General features: G+C 41.3%; 1 protein-coding gene across 1 annotated transcript in view; it reads left to right on the forward strand.

Moving 5' to 3' along the window:
- L3MBTL4 (L3MBTL histone methyl-lysine binding protein 4) overlaps window positions 1–19,207 on the forward strand; it is a 547,866-nt gene that overhangs the window by 107,202 nt on the left and 421,457 nt on the right. The window contains 2 exon segments of the mRNA XM_010587124.3: window positions 261–362; window positions 365–391. Of these exon segments, the coding sequence (XP_010585426.1) occupies window positions 261–362; window positions 365–391 (129 nt within the window).

Raw genomic sequence — 19,207 nt, forward strand, 5'->3', positions numbered from 1 at the left:
AAAATCCACCCCAATAGATAAACTATAGTAAGATGCTTTTTGAACCTTGTTGTGATAATTAATGAATTTACTGTAATCTGTCTTTGTCTTTTTAGCTATCTTCAAAATGACTGAAAAATTATTTCTCCTCTCATAGACTTTTGTGAAACTGGATGAAATAATATGCCTAGAGTCCCATGTGCTCTTGAAACTAAATTTTAGTTTTATTAAAGACCTAAATATAAGAATCAAAACAATCATATTTCAGAAGAAATTCAGAGGAATATCTGAATTGTTGAATTTTTGCACATGGTTTTCTGCCCAACATGAGACTTGAAATTGTGGATAAACGAAACCCCAGGTTAATCTGTGGTGCTACAGTTATATAGATGTCGATGACCAAAGAATAAAGGTGCACATTTTATATTACTACACCGATTTTTTTTCCCCATGTTTCCTCTGCTTCCTCCACTCCTAGTCTCTTTACTTTCTCAAATTTTTAATTCATCTGCATAGCAGCTTTCTCGGGGGGAAAGGGAACACCATTCCGGATCTGACCTTGAAGACTGGCCTTGACTAAGATGGGACTAAGAGTAATAGATTCCCTGAGACAGACAGGCAGCGTAACCCACATACGAGGCTGGCTACGGAGGCTCTGATTTCTTGGCAGAGTAGAGAAATAAAACTCCAGCTGACTTCATTTCTAGTCACAGGTCTTTCGGGAGAAAGATTTCAAGCTTATATGCCTGTGAAGTGGGAAATCTGTACATTAGCCACGATTGAATTTGAGAGGAATTCTAATACATTCCTGTTTTAATTTCTGTTTAGACTTTCACTATATTTTTTTTTTCTTTAGAGCTTTTTTGTTGTTTTCAGCATTATCAGATTTGTTTGTAGATGCTGTCATTAAATACCTTACCAAGAACAATTAAGCCTTTATTTTCTAATTTTCTTTGTCAGAGCAAAAAAAATGAAAAGCATCTAAATCACTGTAGCTAAAACTAATGGGTAGATTTGGAAGAAAGAACTTGATGAACAGAATTCTATACTGTCCTGGCTGAAGACATCTGGTTTTTGTTTTACATATATATCTTTAAGATGAATTTTTTCTGTAACGAAAGCTTTTTATTTTTTTCTTATACAGAGAGCTGAAAGCATCTGTGGAATTCATTACATCATCTCAGAATATGACAGTTGAAAAATTATTTTCCACCCAAGCACAGTTTAGTTTCATAATAATAAAAAGACTGAAGTCGACATAGTTTTAGTAGGCACTACCCAGAAAGATACATTTAACTTTTATATACATTTGACGTGATTTGAAAGAAATCTTATTTGCTCTATCCCTAAATTGGAAACAATTTCTAATTCGTCTTATAGAGAATAATCAGTACATGTGTTTTGTCAACATTTGAGATGAGCATCTGGCTTGGCCACCGATTATTAGGAGTGCACCTTGGAAACGTCCTTTATTCTTCTGAAAAATGAAAACAGTAACTAACTGTATTAAACACTATTCAGGAATAATGTGCCATAAGTATTTTCTTCCTTATAGCTTGTTATTAATGTTTTATATTAAATTTAATTTTAAGCTCATTATTTAAATTCTTGTTTATTTTGCCTTTTTGTTGTTTCCTCTTAAGGTACTTGCTCTGGAAATGACTTTAGGTATCATAATTACATTGTAAACTCAGGCATATTTTGTGTTAATTTTACTGTGAAATTATTACTGTATTTCTAGGGAAAAATCTTAAAAGTATATCAAATCACATTTACAATTTTAATTTACAAACGGTTGCGATTTTTAACATACATATTGTAGTATTCGGTCAAACGTTTGTTGCCAGCTTATTATGTGAATACATTGAATTGACCTGGTCCCTTAAAATAGCATTTGAAAAACATTAGCTTCTACAGTGAGTTTATTACATTTCTTACTCACCACCTCAGCATTGATATTTTGAAATCTCCAAGCACTTAGCTGATCCTTCCAAAGAAATAGTTCACGTCTCCTCGTTCTTTTTTATTTCATGGCAGTTGCTTTGTCCTTTGTTGTAGGAAAAAGAGTTGAAAAGTACCTGGTGCCTCTGAAAGGATTAGAACCATAGTGGTTATTTCTGTTGTTACAGGCAAAATGAGACTCATTAAATTGGAAAGCACGTACACGCTCTAGGATTTTAGGGCTAAATTAAGACGCGTTTATGCAAGTGACACTACACACCCTATGGAACGATGCTTTCTAACATGTGAAATACCGTTCAGTCCATCAAAATACATCAACCGTGGAATGAACATAGTTGTTTTAGGGATTCACATCATGGCTCTGACTCTTATTCACTATGTTACTAACTTGCAGAAGTTACTCGACTTATTTGAACTTTCTTTTTCTGCAAATGATGGGGTTAGTAATACCTACTTCATAGGCTTGTTTTGAAAGTTAATGTGGCGTAATGTGAAAATTAATTACCTAATGAAGCAATGTGTGTAAAATTCCCAAAACAGTGTCTGGCTCTTTATAGGTACTTGAGTGGTAGCTGCTGTTGTTGTAAGTGGGTGCAGATACTCTGTGTAGCTCTCTCCTGGTTGTATGTATTATTTTTTTTTTTTTTTTGCGTTAACGAAGGGGCTTCATGGGAGGAGTTGCCCTTGGTAGAAGGACAAGGAACAAGACCACAGTCCTTGGTGAGAAAAGCAGGGAGGTGATTGTGGGATGATAATGTGAGCATGTGTGATTGCTCCGTGGGCTGCTTTTGATTGTGGGAGTAGAGAAAGGTGGCTCTAACAATAGCCACAGGAATGTTAGTGGTGATGATGATGGTGGTGATGGCATTTAGCCTTCCTCAGACATTGTTCTTAGGGCTTTGCATGCATTATTTCAGTTTCATAGCAACTGTATGATATATGTACTTTTATTATGCATTTTACAAATGAGGAAACTGAAGCACAGAGAGGTTAAGTAATTGGTCCAAGGTTATATGTTGTGTATGGCGGAGCCAGGTTTTAAACTCTGGCTTTCAAACCCTGTTTTTAAAACTCTAGAACTTAGTCTTCTCACTCTTTCTACTCTTGTGTTCTAATTTTTATCATAAATAACCCACTTCACAGTGGGAGAGTGGAATATAGGGAGTAGAGAACACCAGTAAGTACATCGCTGTTACTTTGTCTCTTGTGCCTCAGCCCGTATTCCCTACAGTTCCTGGATGTTTGTGTATGGGACTGGCATTCCCTGGTAGATCCAGTAAGGACTGAGTTTATTCCCTCCTGCCACTCCCAAATGTGTAGTTGGCCTTATGTATTTTATTAGGTATTTTTTTTATAACAGGGTTTTTTTTTTTTTTTGAGGTAAAATTCACACAAAATAAAATTCAGTGGTTTTGAGTATATTCAGAGTTGTGCAATCATCACCATGTTGAGAACATTTTCATCTCCCCAAAATGAAACCTCATACCCAACCGCTCACTTGCTTTCTGCCTTGATGAATTTGCCTCTTCTAGGCATTTTATATAAATGAAATCATACAATGTGTAGTGTTTCGTGATTGAGTTCTTTCACTTAGCATACGGATTTTAGGGTTCATCCATATTGTAACATGTGGCTGTACTTCATTTGTGTTGTGAATAATCCATTGTACGGGTATGCTTTTTGTTTATGCACTCATCAGTTGATGGATATTTGGATTGTTTTCACTTTTTGGCTATTATGAATATTGCTGCTATGAATATTTGTGTACAAGTATTTGTGTATGTTTTCACTTCTCTTGGGTATGTACGTAGTAGTGGAATTGCTGGGTCATCTGGCAATTCTGGAGCCCTGATGGTGCACTCAGCTGCTAACCGAAAGGTCAGTGGTCAAACCTACTAGCCATTCCATGGGAGAAAGATGTGGCAGACTATTTCCATAAAGGTTACAGCCTTGGAAACCCTATTGGGCAGTTTTCCTCTGTCCTGTAGGGTCACTGTGAGTCAGCATCAAGTGCACAGCAATGGGTTTGGGTTTGGTTTTTGGATGACAAATCTAAGGAGCCTGGTGGCACAACAGTGAAGTGTTTGCCTGCTAACCGAACTCACCCAGTGGCTCTAAAGGAGAAAGCACTGGTGATCTGCAACTCTGAAGGTTACAGCCTAGTAAAACCCTATAGGGCAGTTCTGCTGTGTCACGTGGGGTCTCTGTGTGTCAAAACTGACTTGACGACACCTAACAACAACAACATGGCGATTCTATGTTTAACATTTCGAGGAACCCCCAAACTGCTTTCTAAAGTGGCTTCACTGTTTTTATTTTACATCTCCATTGAATATGTAGGAGTGTTCCAATTTCTCATCCTCACCAACACTTGTTATTGTCTTTTTAATTGTAGCTGTCCTGGAGGGCCTTGTAAGCTTTAGATCCGGTGACTCCAACAGATCTTCGTTATTGCTGTATACGTTTTCACTAATGACGTCCTGGCCAAGAGAAGCGGGAAGGAGTGGTAGCAGGAATGGAGGTGGTCACAGTAGTGGGTGTAGTGGTGTAATACCAGGAGTAATAGGGGTGAGAAAGTAGAGTGAGAAGACCCAGCTATGGAATGTGTACTTTGTTCTAGGCATCTAGCCAACTATGCTATGTGTTGTATCTTTATCCTCACAACAGCTCATCCAGGCAGGTGCTGTTTGTTTTACAGTTGGCACGGTGAATTTAAGTAATTTGACCAGACACAGTTTCACAATTAGTAGTGGAAGAGCTGAGCTCGAATGTAGACATTTCTAACTCTCTACGTTTTTACCATTACCCTCTAGCTCTGATAAGCCATTGGAATTAGAGACCATAAATCCTCAGCGTTGGGGCTGGCATGGCTCTCGTAAGCCACTTGTACTAGTCAGACCAAAGTTCTGATTTTCATGCTGGAAATTTGAGTGAGTCTGGTTGTACATGGTCATTGATAGGTGAGTTGTGAGGCTTTTCTTGCCATGGCAAGGTTTTGAGATGCTCTTTTCCCTTGTGCTGATTACTAGGTTTATTAATTACCATGGTTACTCTCTAATAAATATTTATGATGTGCTCAGGGTATATCCTGTTCGGTTTACAGCCAGCTATTATGTTTAATAATGATTCTTCTGTTTGCCTGCACAGTGTGCTCCATTGTATCTGAAAGCCCATTACTGTCAGCTTATCAAGAAACACACATTAAATTACAATAGACTGATGGATGCTCTTTGGAAGTTTAGCTTTTATTTGGGAAAAAATGTATTCTTCTACAAATAAATGCAAAGGGAGGACTTAAAACAGAGTAATATTTGATAAATATTTACGCTCTGGGAACTGCAGCTAAGCTGTGAGATGAATTATAAATGAATTCCAAATAGATGCTTTTCGGAAGTTCTACTGAATCATTAATAAAAGTTGAGTCTCCTCAGCAAGTCTTTTCATATTTAATGCATTAACTGGATGTACTTGTGGCATTTGTAAATGAAGTGAGAGCATTGTGACCGAGAGAAATTGTCACGGTAAGTTGTCTACTTAAATGATAGAAACTATTTTGAATTTTAGGTCAGACCAATAAGTTTAAAGCTTTTGTTTGGAGAAAAAAAAAAAAAAAAAAACCTGCAGGTGCATTAGTGTAAAGCAGAAGTCCCAGTACAAGTCAGTGAATGCCCACTTTAATTCAGAGCTGCCTGTGCTTCTAGAAAGCCGCTTGACCCCTGTGAGTCCTAGTTTAATTATCTGTCAAAAAGGGAGCAGAATCTGGAATATATCATCTCACTTGCCAGACTTTCTAACTGGGATGCATTTCTGAAAATGGTTTTGAAACAGAATAGAACCAGAAACTAACATCAAATAGTGACTGTCCTTTGAGCTAAACTTCTAATTAATAGCCATGACAGTTTCACAGTGATGATGACTGTCTTCATTTGGGACAATTTTCAAAAATTAATGAAAAAATAATTTTTAGAGTAGGTAGAAGTATAAATTAATGTCATCCATAGTTCCAGAATAGTTGAAGCACAGAGAACTTCCTAGTTTACTGGTGTAATTTTAGTTATACCAGCGATACTGCCAATATTCATGATGGCTAACTCGAAGGTGGTACCTACAGATTGCTGCTGTGTGCTTTCCATTCACCTTTTCATGTAATCCTCCTAGTGACACTATAGGGTACGTATAGGTGAGGAAACAGTCACAGAGCATGCCAGTGACTGGCTGTAAGGTCACAACAGCTAGTATGTGGTAGATCCTGGTGAGAACCAGGTGGCTTGGTCTACGGCTGGTGCTCTTACCCCAGAGACCAGCACCTTTTTTCTGGAGAGGTCCGGATAGTAAATATTTCAGGATTTGTAGGCCAAATGGTCTCTGCCACAAGTACTCAGCTCTGCAAACAAAATGCAGTATAGCGCAAAAGCAGACATAAACGATATGGAAATGAATGAGTGTGGCTGTCCCTCAATTAAAGTTTATTTACGGACACTGAAATTGAATTTCATGTAAATTTCACATCATGAAATATTTTTTTGATTTTTGCCCCAGGTGTTTAAAAATATAAAAACCATTTTTAGCTTGTGGAGTTCACAAAAACAGGTGGTGAGGCCCCATTTGGCTCCTGGGCTGTAGATTGCTGACCCTTGTCTTAACAGATAATATTCCACTGATTAGACTCTGAGAATACCTGGCAGTTCCCTGTTGATGTACAGCTGCAGGCACTTTTGAATGATCTTCAGAAAAATTTTACTTGAGTGTGATATTAATGATACTGTTCGATAATTTCTGTATTTGGTTGGATCACCTTTCTTGGAAATAGGCATAAATATGGACCTCTTCCAGCTGGTTGCAGGTAGCTGTCTTCCAAATTTCTTGGCCTAGACAAGTGAGCACTTCTAGCGCTGCATCCGTTTGTTGAAACATCTCAGTTGGTGTTCTGTCAATTCCTGGAGCCTTGCTTTTTTTCTCTAATGCCTTCAGTGCAGCTTGGACTTTGTAGTGGTTAAGATTGTGTGTCAACTTGGCTGGGCCATGATTCTCAGTGTTTTGGTAGTTCTGTGATGTTATGGTCACTTCCCTGTTGAGATCTGATATGTGATCACCCCCATGATAGGATCTGCTGTGAGTAGCCAGTTGTTTGAAGGGGAGTTTCCTTGGGCTTGTGGCCTGCATCAAGTGTGGGCGGATGTTCTGACAGGGCTTGGGGGCTTTTTGCTTTTTCTGGATCCTGCTGCTGGCTGCTGTTCTTCTGACCTCCGGTTCTTGGAACTTGAGCTAGCAGCTTACCTGCAGTCTTGCCTGCCAGTCTTGGGATTTGTCCACCTTCACAGCCTGTGAGCAACAGCCCTGCTCTCCAACCTGCCGATCTTGGTTCACCAACCCCTGTGGCTATGTGGATCAGGAGAAGACTCTATTTTGACCCATAGACTTGGGACATTCCAGCCTCTACAACCACGGAGCCATATCCTTAATATAAGTCTCTCTCTCTGTATATTTTTTATGCTTTACTGGTTTTGCTTCCTTTAGAGAGCCCAGCCCAAGACAGACCTTTTCCTTCAGTACCATTGGTTCCTGATCATATGCTACTTAATGAAATGTTTGAATGTTGACCAATTCTTTTTGGTTTAGTGACTCTGTGTATTTCTTCTATCTTCTTTTGATGCTTCCTGCGTCGTTTAGTATTTTCCTCATAGAATCTTTCAATATTGCAACATAAGACTTGAATTTTTCTTCAGTTCTTTCAGCTTGAGCAATGCCGAGTGTGTTCTTCCCTTTTGGTTTTCTACCTCCAGGTCTTTACGTAAGTCGTTACAATACTTTGCTTTCTCTTCTTGAGCCACCCTTTGAAATCTTCTGTTCAGCTCTTTTACTTCATTACTCTTCCATTTGCTTTAGCTACTCAAAGTTCAAGAGCTAGTTTCAGAGTCTCCTCTGACATCCATTTTGGTCTTTTTCTTCCTTTCCTGTCTTTTTAATGACCTCTTGCTTTCTTCATGTATGATGTCCCTGACGTCATTTCATAACTTGTCAGTTATTCCGTCATTAGTGTTTAGTGTGTCAAATCTGTTCTTGAGATGGTCTCTAAATTCAGGTGGGATATACTCAAGGTTGTATTTTGGCTGTTGTGGACTTACACTTTGTACTTCAGGGTAGATCTTGAAATGTTCTTTTTGATGATAAATGCAATGCCATTCCTCTTCAATTTCTTATTCCAGCATAGTAGACCATATGATTGTCCAATTCAGAATGGCCGATACCAGTCCGTTTCAGCTCACTAATGCCTAGAATATCAATGTTTATGTGTTCCATTTCATTTTTGACAGTGTCCAATTTTTCTAGGTTCATACTTCACACATTTCAGGTTCCAATTATTAATGGATGTTTGCAGCTGTTTCTTTTCATTTTGAGTCATGCCACATCAGCAGATGAAGGTCCTGAAAGCTTGACTCCATCCACATTATTAAGGATGACTCTACTTTGAGGAGGCATCTCTATCCTACTCATATTTTAAATTCTTTCCAACCTGAGGGGCTCATCTTCCCATACTGTATCAGGCAGTGTTCCACTGCTATTCATAAGGTTTTCACTGGCTAATTCTCTTCAGAATTAGACCACGGGCCCTTCTTCCTGGTCTATCTTAGTATTAGTGGAATGAGGGATATCATTGCTGATGTCATGGATCCTGGCTGAAAGCAGAGAATACCAGGAAGATGCTTACCTGTGTTTTATTGACTATGCAAAGTCATTTGACTGTATGGATCATAACAAATTATTGATAACATTGCAAAGAATGGGAATTCCAGAACACTTAATTGTGCTCCTGAGGAACCTGTACATAGATCAAGAGGCAGTTGTTCCAAGAGAACAAGGAGACACTGTGTGATTTAAAGTCAGGAAAGGTGTGCATCAGGGTTGTGTCCTTTCACTATGCTTATTCAGTCTGATGCTGAGCAAATAATCCGAGAAGCTGGACTATATGAAGAAGAACATGGCAATCAGGATTGGAGGAAGAGGCATTAACAATCTGCGTTATATAAATGACCCAACCTTGCTGAAAGTGAAGAGGACTTGAAACACTTACTGATGAAGATCAAAGACCACAGCATTCATTATGGATTATGTTTCAACATAAAGAAAACAAAAGTCCTCACAACTGGAGCAACAAACAACATCAGAATAAATGGAGACAAGATCGAAGTTGTCAAGGATTTCATTCTACTCAGATCCACAGTCAGCACCCATGGAAGCAGCAGTCAAGCAATCAAATAACGCATTGCATTGGGCAAATCTGCCACAGAAGACCTCTTTGAAGTGCTAAAAAGCAAAGATGTTAACTTGAAGCCTGTCATGAATTGAATTGTGTCCCCTCAAAATATCTGCCAGCTTGGCTAGGTCATGATTCCCTTATATGATTGTCTTCTGATGTGATTTCCCTGTGTGTTGTGAATCCTGTCAGTATGATGTAATTGAATGGATTAGCGGCAATTATTTTGATGAGGCCAGCAGAATTGGATAGTGTCTTAAGCCAATCTCTTTTGAGATATAAAAGAGAGAAGTGAGCAGAGAGCCATGGGAACCTCATACTATCAAGAAAGCAATGCCCTGAGCAGAGTGTATCCTTTGGACCTAAGGTTTGTGTGCTGAGATGCTCCCAGACCAAGGGAAGATAGATGACAAGGACCTTCCTCCAGAGCCAACAGAGAGAGAAAGCCTTCTCCTGAAGCCAATGCCCCGAATTTGGACTTCTAGCTTACTGGACTGTGAGAGAACAAACTTCTCTTCATTAAAGCCATCCACTTTTGGTATTTCTGTTACAGCAGCACTAGATGACCAAGACAGACTAAGCTGTGCCAGACCCAGGCCATGATGTTTTCAGTCACCTCATTTTTCATATGCATGGTAAAGCTGGACGATGGATAAGGAAGACTGAAGAAGAATTGACACTTTTGAATTGTGGTTTGGCGAAGAATATTGCATATACCATGGACTGCCAAAAGAACAAATAAATCTGTCTTGGGAGAAGTACAACCAGAATGCTCCTCAGAAGCAAGAATGTCAAGACTGTCATATACTTTGGACATGTTATCAGGAGGGATCAGTCCCTGGAGAAGGACGTCATGTTTGGTAAAGTAGAGGGTCAGCAAAGAAGAGGAAGACCCTCAGTGAGATGGATTGACACAGTGGCTGCAACAGTGGGCTCAATCATAACAATTGTGATGATGGTGCAGGACCTGGGAGTGTTTAGTTCTGTTGTACGTAGTGTCGCTATGAGTTGGAACCAACTTGATGGTACCTAGAAGCTAACAACAACAGGCTCTGAAATGAAGTTAATAAATTGTTCTTTTCAGTGTAAGCAGTTTTATATTCTTGACTCATTTTTTCTAATACTTGATTTTTGAACCAAACGTTATGTATATTCGATTTTTAATCCACATTCCAGACTTAAAAGAAATATACTTTTTCCCACCATCCATTTTATTTGGTTTTCAATGTAAATGTAGTCAAGCCCCCAAAATGATGTATAATCTTTCTCAAATATAGTGGGTTTAACTAGAGTTGTGGTTTCCCAAAACTGTTAAGTAGAGACTTACCTTTCAAACTTTTCTTAAAGTCAGCGTATTCAGAACAAAAGTGTGTGTCCAAGTGAAGCACTGCCCTGGTGAGGAATTGGGTACCCCAGTCCTGTGCCCTTAGATGGCCTTCGTCCACCCATCCTCCCAGCCCTGGCCCTCAGAGCTAATGAAGTCCTGACATGTGATTATTTGGCTGGAGGCATCAGCTTAGTCATAAGCTAGCTAGAATGGAAATAGAACATTTCACAGTTTTCTATGCAGAACACCGTCTGTGTGGAAACTTCTTAAATAAAAGATGACGCTATAGTAGCACTGGTTGTTCTTCACCCTCGTTTTAGGGTTAGTCATTTCTCTGAGCGCCTGCAGAGTGCTGCTGTTGCTTTTCTGCAGGGAAGGTGCCCACACATGTGACCATAAATGTGGGATTCTGGTCAGATTCAGGGTACGTGGGTCTTTGAGTAAGGACTTCATTTCAGACTAACAGTTCTTAAGTTGATAAGACAGACTGTCCATTCTCGGTACTCTTGTCACTTCATTCCAAGCTAAAAAAAAGTACGAGACCCCTGCCCTGCTGCAATAATGAAGCTTCTTGTGTCTGAGACCTTCCGTCACAGTGTGCACTGGGGACTCACCGTGTTCCTTCTGATCAAACTTGAGGATATGAGGGGTTGTTCTTAGCTTGGGAGGAGACTTACAGGCCCTCTGCTGTTTTTCTGAGCGGAAGTGCACTGTTTCTGACTGGCAGCAGATTTAACATTCCCCATGCCCTTACTAACGCTGCTGCTTAGCTAATTATGCGGAGCAGCGTCTCCCTGTCTCCCGTCCTGCTCCATAGGCACTCTGTTCTTGCGGCTGGAAGAGCATCTATCAGAAATAAATGAAAGAACAAAAACGCCGTGGGAGAGACTGACTTAGCAAGACGGTGAGCACATTTTTTGTCCTCTTGTTCCAAAATCTCTATGTCGTTTCTTGTGATGTAAGGAATGATGATAGACTCAGAGAAAGGATATTCTTCTTCGAGACAGGAATGAGTAGATTGTGATAGCAGATGAATTTATTTCCAAAATGTAGCTGTATTATTTTCCTATTGCTGCTGTGACGAATTGCCACAAATTTAGTGGTTTAAAATGACACAAATTTATTATCTGACAGTTCTGAAAGTTGGAAGCCTCAATGGGCTAAAATCAGGGTGTCAGCAGAGCTGCATTCTTTCTGGAAGCTATAGGAGATAATCGTTTCCTTGCTGCTTTCAGCTTCTACAGGCCACCCACATTCCTTGGCTCATGGCCCCTTCTTCCGTCTTCAAAGCCAGCAGTATCACATCTTCAAACGTCTCTGTCTGTCACTTGTGCTTCCCTCTTTTAAGGACCCTTGTGAATTACCCTTGACCCATCCTGATAATCCAGGATAATCTCCCATCTCAAGATCCTTATAGTCCCTTTCACCATGTAAAGTTACATATTCATGGGTTCCGGGGATTAGGACATGGACATTTTTGGGGACTTATTCTTCTGCCTCCCACAGTAGACCCCAAACCAAACCTACTGCCATCGAGTCAGTTCTGACTCATAGCAACCCTATAGGACAGAATAGAACAGCTTCATAGGGCTTCCAAGGAGAAGCTGGTGGATTCAAACTGCTAACCTTTTGGTTAGCAGCCAAACACTTAACCACTTCGCCACCAGGGCCTCCCACAGTAGCTCTAAGTTAAAATATTCAGTGAAAAGAGGTAGAAGTGATGAGGCCTACCATGCAATCAACAGCTGTTATTTATTAACAGGTGGGCGGGACCATTCCTACCTGCCTGAGCCGTGGGCTGTGTGTACAAGGTTAAGACATGGAACATACTCTTGTAATCTAGTTGGGGCGATAAGATAGAATCACAGTTAAAAATAATAGCATGCTGCACCAACCGGCCCTCACTGTGGAAGTTCATCACAGAGGCAGCTCCATTGTGAGCACTGCTGCCAAGGGCAGATGGCTTCTCAAGGAGAACACTCTTCCTTCTCTGTCACATGCCTTGTTTTATCTGTACTTCCAAACACCAAATGTCTTCATTTACTATGATATAGATACAAAGGATACTTTAATCAGCTTTAATGCGTGTGCGTGCACACACACATGTATGTATATACATTTTTTTTTCTTTTTAAAAATTGAAGTCCCCTTGGGCAGATGTGCATAAAAAATCTTTATTTTCAGGCTAGTATGGTTGCAGGGAGAAGATGGAGGCAGGAATAGCAGGCGGCCTCTGTGGACTGGGCTTGTGAGTCACCAGGCTTTGCTTTGATTTAGGGGCCATCACAGCTCAGCTCAGGAGATAGAGAAGGAGGGTCCACAGCTTAGGCAGCTGTTGCAGACCTCCTTCTTCTTCTGCTGCAGCTTCTTAGAGGCTTCTTCACAGCATATGCAGACCCAGGACTCCATCAGAGGAGCTGTGGCAGAACCAGCCCTGGGCTGTAAAAACGATGGGACCAGGCTGCATTCATGGCCACTGTCTTCCCTCAACCCCAGGGGTGCCTGTTGATAGTAAAGAAGGGGTGTACAGATCCAGCAATCTCTAAGGATGGATTACTATTTCAGGGTTGTTGGACTGAGAATGGGACCCAGAGGTGAAGCTGGAGAGGATGGCAGCCCGGTGAACAGGCCCAAGAAGCGTCCAGGCAAGTTTCCACTTCCAGGATCCAGGGCAGGCCTGTGGCCATTGAGTCTTTGTTCCTGCACTGGTTGGGACATTCCAAAGATTTGGTGCAGGTGAGGGCTTTCTGAAGCCTTTGTAGTCAAAGAGTGGTCCAAGGATTGGCAGCACCAGCATCACCTTGAGCTGGTTAGAAATGCCCCACCCCAATCCTACTGAATTACAATCTGCATTTTAACCAGATCCCCATTTACATGTATGAACATTTACATTTGAGAAGCCTGCCCTCAAACATGAATAGGGAATACGTGTTTACTACTAGGGCAGGTGGTCTGGCTGCCCCCCACCCTGGTTTTTAATACTTTTCTCTATATGGGTTGAGGAGGTGGTAGGTGCGGTTGTGCTTCCTCCATAACGAGGTAGGGATGGGTGGCTGCTTTTGGCTGTGAATTCAGCAGAGATCAAGATCTGCCCTGAGGAGCCATCCCACCTATGACACTGCTTGTAAGACAAACCTTATCTGCTAATATACTGTGGAATTTGGTTCCCAAGGTGAGGATTATGTTAGAGCTTCAGAGGCTGGCACCCAGGCTTTGGGTCACTAAAGGAATGACAGGAAAAGTTCCTCCTCCCCTGGGGTTTCCCTCTGCTCTTTTGGGGGGTAATTTCATTGCAGATTCTATATAGTGACATTCCCCTGGTTTTCCTCTACCTGTTTGTTCAATTTTAGTCTTCTTTGTTGTCATCTCTCCTCTTCTTGACTGTTAAATGTTGTTCCTTGTTGCACTGCCTTATCATTCCAGAGCTTTTGCTTTTCCCTCTCTATGCTGGTGGATCTGAAGCTGGACTGTATATTTAAATCACCCAGCAGGCGGCAGTCTTTTGTAAAGCTCCCCTACCCGGACCCATTGCTCTCAAGCCCATTCGGACTCATAGTGGCCCTATAAGACAGTAGAACTGCCCCACAGAATTTCCAAGGAGCACCTGGTGGATTCGAACTGCTGACCTTTTGGTTAGCAGCCATAGCACTTAACCGCTACACCACCAGGGTTTCCATAGGTGATTTTAATACAGTGCCTGAGCTGAGAACCACAGTTCTACTCTCTCCCTGAGTAAGCTTATCCATACTCTTGGTTTTTTAGTACCTTTATTTGCCAACAAATTTCAGATTTCTTTTGCCACGATCTCTCCTCCATGCTCCTGAGTCAAATATTAACTGTTACTTGACATCTTTTGTATTTTTCACAGGCTACTCAAACTTAGGCCCCAGGCTACTCAAACTTAGGCCCCAGGCTAAGCTCCTCAATACACATAACCAAATCTGTTTCTCCCTAGGCTTCTGCAAATTTGCAAATGACAGCCTTATCTACCAGGGTGCTCAGACGAGAAACCTGGGAGTCACTCTTAAAATATGCCCTTCCCAGAACTACCACATCCTATTGTTAACCACCACATCCTATTGATTCTAACTCCAAACTCTATTTACCCAGTCCACCTTCATTACCATCACCCTAATTATCATCTCGGAGCTCTGGTGGCGCATTGGCTAAGAGCTTGGCTGCTAACCAAAAGGTTCAGCAGTTTGAATCCACCAGCTGCTCCTTGGAAACCCTTTGGGGGAGTTCTACTCTGTCCGATAGGGTCAGTATGAGTGGAAAGTGACTCGACGGCAACAGATTCGGTTTATTTATCATCTCACCTGGACTACTACAGCTACCTCTAAGCTGGTCTCCCTGCATTCACCCCAAGACCCTGTTGAATCCATTCTACACGAAGCTGCCGAAGTGATCTGAACAATGTGATCTGGATCACAAGACCACTTTGCCTAAGAAGTTCAGTGTGTTAGGTAAGAAAGAATCAGTTCTTTTAATGAGACCTACTGGATTCTGCCTAACCTAGTTCTAATGTATTCCTCCAGCTTGCCTTATTCCACATTTTATCACCTTTAGAAAGAACTCAAATTTGGAGAAAAAGGGAAGAATAGCAGGATTTGACCAGTGACTTTTGACTTTAACACTTTTTCTTTTAAATTGAGAATGATATTTCACTCCCAGCTTTATGTGAATGGCCACACCCCTGTCTTCTACCTCTGAGAATGCTATGATCCTTCCTTAGAACATCAGCTGTATTCCACACCCGTGTAGGCAGTCACAGCTACTTCACGACCAACTCCTCCAAACGGCAGCTGACAGAGTTCCTCAGAATTGGTTGTCAGGTGCATCTTGATCTCAGAATCACTGCAATGTGGTTCAGGTTTGAGGGGATGCGCATGATAGAATCAGGGAGCTAGAATGATTCCTTTTTCTGGTTCTTTCAACAAAGCCTGGTTTTGTGAGGTCAGCAGATTTGTTTTACTAATAAGTGGAAGTGAGCTTAATTTTCAATGTACCAAATTTGTAAATGGGCAGAGAAGTTTAAAGCAAATATGGAGCTAATTTTAGGGCCCTTAAAATCAATGTCTGTAGGCTGCCTTCAAAGGTTATTGTATAAAGAGCCTTCAGTGAAGCAGATACTGTCCCTTTGAGCACGAGTGCAGCGAAGTTGACATTTGCATTGTCGGTAAACCTTTTTCCATGTGTGTTGTCTTTTCATTCTGTTTTCAGTGCCCCTCTGAAGCCCCTCACTTCACTGAGAATGTATGTTTGCCCATTCTCACATAGCTGCCTATTTGCAGATTTCTGAGTAAGCTCAAATTTGATCCTTCAGCCAAAGAAAAATAGAGAGCTGTCCGAAAGGTCTGACTTTAATTTTATCTCTGCACATGTCCAAGTAGATTCTAAGCCTGCTCTTGCAGTCCTGCTCCATTTCCCTAATCAGTTCATGTATCCACTTTCCAAGAAGACTCTCTCACATCTGTCTTCATACCCTACTCCTCATTCCCTCTAATGACCCTGCTTCTCATCCACTGAGAAACTAGAAGAAACTCACAGTGAACCTGCTCGTCTTCCCATGGCCACATCAGCCGTTCTACCTACTCTGAGTAACTCGGTGCTGCAATGAGAGAATTATCCCCACACCCATCTAAAGCAGTTCCTTATCCCCTTACATGAAGTTGATCTTCATCATAAGACTTACGAGCATCTGACATTAGATTACGTATTTGTTTATTTATTCCTTTAAAGCTTGTTTTACCCCTAGGGTGTAGCCTCTTGGATGAGACACTTTTTCTTTCCTGATTACCTAAGTGCTCTGTTGATAACCTCAGTGCCTGTAGAACAGCTCTTGACATTTCGTGGGTGCTCCATAAATATTTGCTGAATGAATAAATGAATTTACATGAGTTAAAAATAAAAGTGTACTGATATTTATTGGCAGTAGATTACCATTTATTAAGGATTGCTTATTACTTATTCCTTATACGAAACAAGCACAGGCACTAGCCTTTGGCATTAACTAGATGCCTGCTACATATTCCCTCACGGAAGTGTAGCTGTTATAATAACATGGAAAATTGGATTAATTGGTGCTACTGTATTTACTAATGTATCTTTGATAAGCTATATGCTTATTATAAGCATGGCTAAGAATTATATAGTACTTGAATAATCAAAACTGTGCATTATTTCATTGTATATGATGTTTTCACCCTTAGAATATTGACATAGTGAATCATGGCAGAGTTATAGAAGTGTCATAGAGTCATAGCCCATAATGAGGCCATTATGCTAATAATGTATGACAAACAGTGCAACTGTGGAGTAGTAATGGATGCATAATGGATAATAAATGGTTGGGATTCTGAACAGTAATGGTTGCTAGTGATTTTCTAGTAGTAATAACCTCCTTCTCTTAAAATAAATGTAACTTTAATGTCAAAAGCTGCCAGTGGCAGGAAGGGTCCAGATTGCTTTTTGAGGATGGCCCATTTCACTCTGCTGAGCCTCTTCATCCAGAAGCCCCAGCTAGCCTCCGGGCTGCCCAGCCAATAGGCGAGCTCCTCTTGTAGCCTATGCCCACAGTAACCAGCGTTTCTACCACGGTCTATTCGTGTAATGTACTTTAATACATAGGAGACCCCCAAGCCCCAAATTGATATATCCTGTAGTATATGAAATATATCCCATCTTCTCAGTGGCTGATAGTTTCTCATTTGCATCTAAGATCCCCAGATGAAAAGCAATTTCCCTGCAGATGCCTGGCTGCTGCCTTCAGGAAACATGCAGCATTGGCCTCTAGGACTGTAACCCTAGCTCCCGTGCTCACTAGTCCCTCCTGTCATCGAGGCTTCATTGGTGGCTTCTGCTGGCAGCAGCCTCCTTCCAGGGGGTGACTCTTCCCTCTGCTGACATTGCTGCCTTCCTGCCTGGGCCCCCTCCAAGCCCTGTAGCTGCCCTTGACCTGGGTGTTGAGGTGAGATAATTTGTCCATCCTTACCTTCCATGAGGGAGACCTGTGTTCAATTCCCGGCCAGTGAACCACAAGCACAACCATCACCTGTCTGTCAGTGGAGGCTTGAGTGTTGGTGTGATGCTGAACAGATTTCAGCAGAGCCTCCAGTGTAAGACAGACTAGAAAGAAAGCCCTGGTGATTACTTCCGAAAATCAGACAATCAAAACCCTTGGATCACAACCGTCTGATCTGTAACAAATAATGGCACAGGTCTGGCAATATTTCATCCCATTACGCATGGAGTCATCATGAGTTGAGGGCCGCTGTATGGCAGCTAACAACAATCACCACCCATAATCCAGATTGGCACTAAAACTGAGATCTCTTCTGTTGGAGTGCATTTTAATATTTCATCTAAGTTGCCTCCATAGGCTGCATTTCTTCAAGAATAAGTTCACAGCAGACCCCTCTGGCCCCAAATGTCCACCTCCTTGTCCTTAAGATTTCCCTTTTGTTTAGGGTTGTGGATGGCATGGCTGAAACCTCCCCCTAGCCCTGCCATTCCTCCCACCTCATGGTTGTAGGGCTCAGTTCCACTTTCTCAGACCATGCTACCCACTTGTCCATGAAGTGAACTGTACCCATGTTTATCACCTATACGCTCTGTATAGTAATCAAATCATCTAGGGGAGTGCTGTTCGATGGAACTTCCTGCAGTGATTATTCTCTCACTGCTCCCTTCAGTGCATTAGCTGCTGGCCACATGTGGCTCTTGAGCACTTGAAGTGTGGCTAATGTGCCTGATTTAATTTTAGTCAACCTTAATTGATTTAAATCGAAATATCCACATGTGGACAGTGACTGTCACACTGGATGGTACAGCTGTAGGGAACGTGGTGGCAAGTAGACATGGTGGCTAGTATGTGTCTACATAGGAAGACCCTGTAAGGTGTGGGGACAATGACCTGCTGCAAAAAGCTGATGGTTTACTGGATATGGGGTCATCTGCCCTTATGCTGTCATCCTCTATGTCAACTGTGTCTTAAGGTCAGGTATCTGTTGTCTAGGAGTCATTGGATGGCACATATGGTTAAGACTGACTACTAACCACCACGTTGGTGGTTCAAGCCCACCCAGAGGCTCCTGGGTAGACAGGCTTGCAATCTGCTTCCTCAAGGTCACAGCCTCAGAAACCCTATGGAACAGTTTTACTCTGTACATGTGGGGTCACCATGAGTGGGAATTAACTCGATGGCAACTGTTTTGGTTTTGGTTTGAATCTGTTGTGTCTTTAACATTATTAGTGACTATCAAAGCTTAAAAGATTGAATATACAAGTCAGATGAGAGTTGGGAAACTGGTTAAACATTAAGTAAAAATAATAATTACTCAGTGATGAATCCTGAAGCTTAAAAACATCTAAATTAACCTTTCTATTTCTACTTGAAAATATTTTTTCAGGATTGTAAACATCATAATAAGTAGATGTAGCCTGGTCAGGCTGAGAGAATATGCCTGCAGTTCAGCGATTTAATAATTACTCTCTGATACCACGTGCAACCAGCCTAACTCTCCCTGATGACATCGAACGTCCTGGTGATCACACAATGAGCACAGTGCTCGCTTTGGAAAGGCTGAGGGACCTTCACTGAATACTGCTTACAAAGCATGGTCATTTATTTTCAGTTTAAACTGATTTGGAGAATTTTAGATTTAGACTATTTTTGGAGTGAG

This window comes from Loxodonta africana, chromosome 11 (genome assembly GCF_030014295.1).
Source record: "Loxodonta africana isolate mLoxAfr1 chromosome 11, mLoxAfr1.hap2, whole genome shotgun sequence".
NCBI lineage: Eukaryota > Metazoa > Chordata > Mammalia > Proboscidea > Elephantidae > Loxodonta > Loxodonta africana.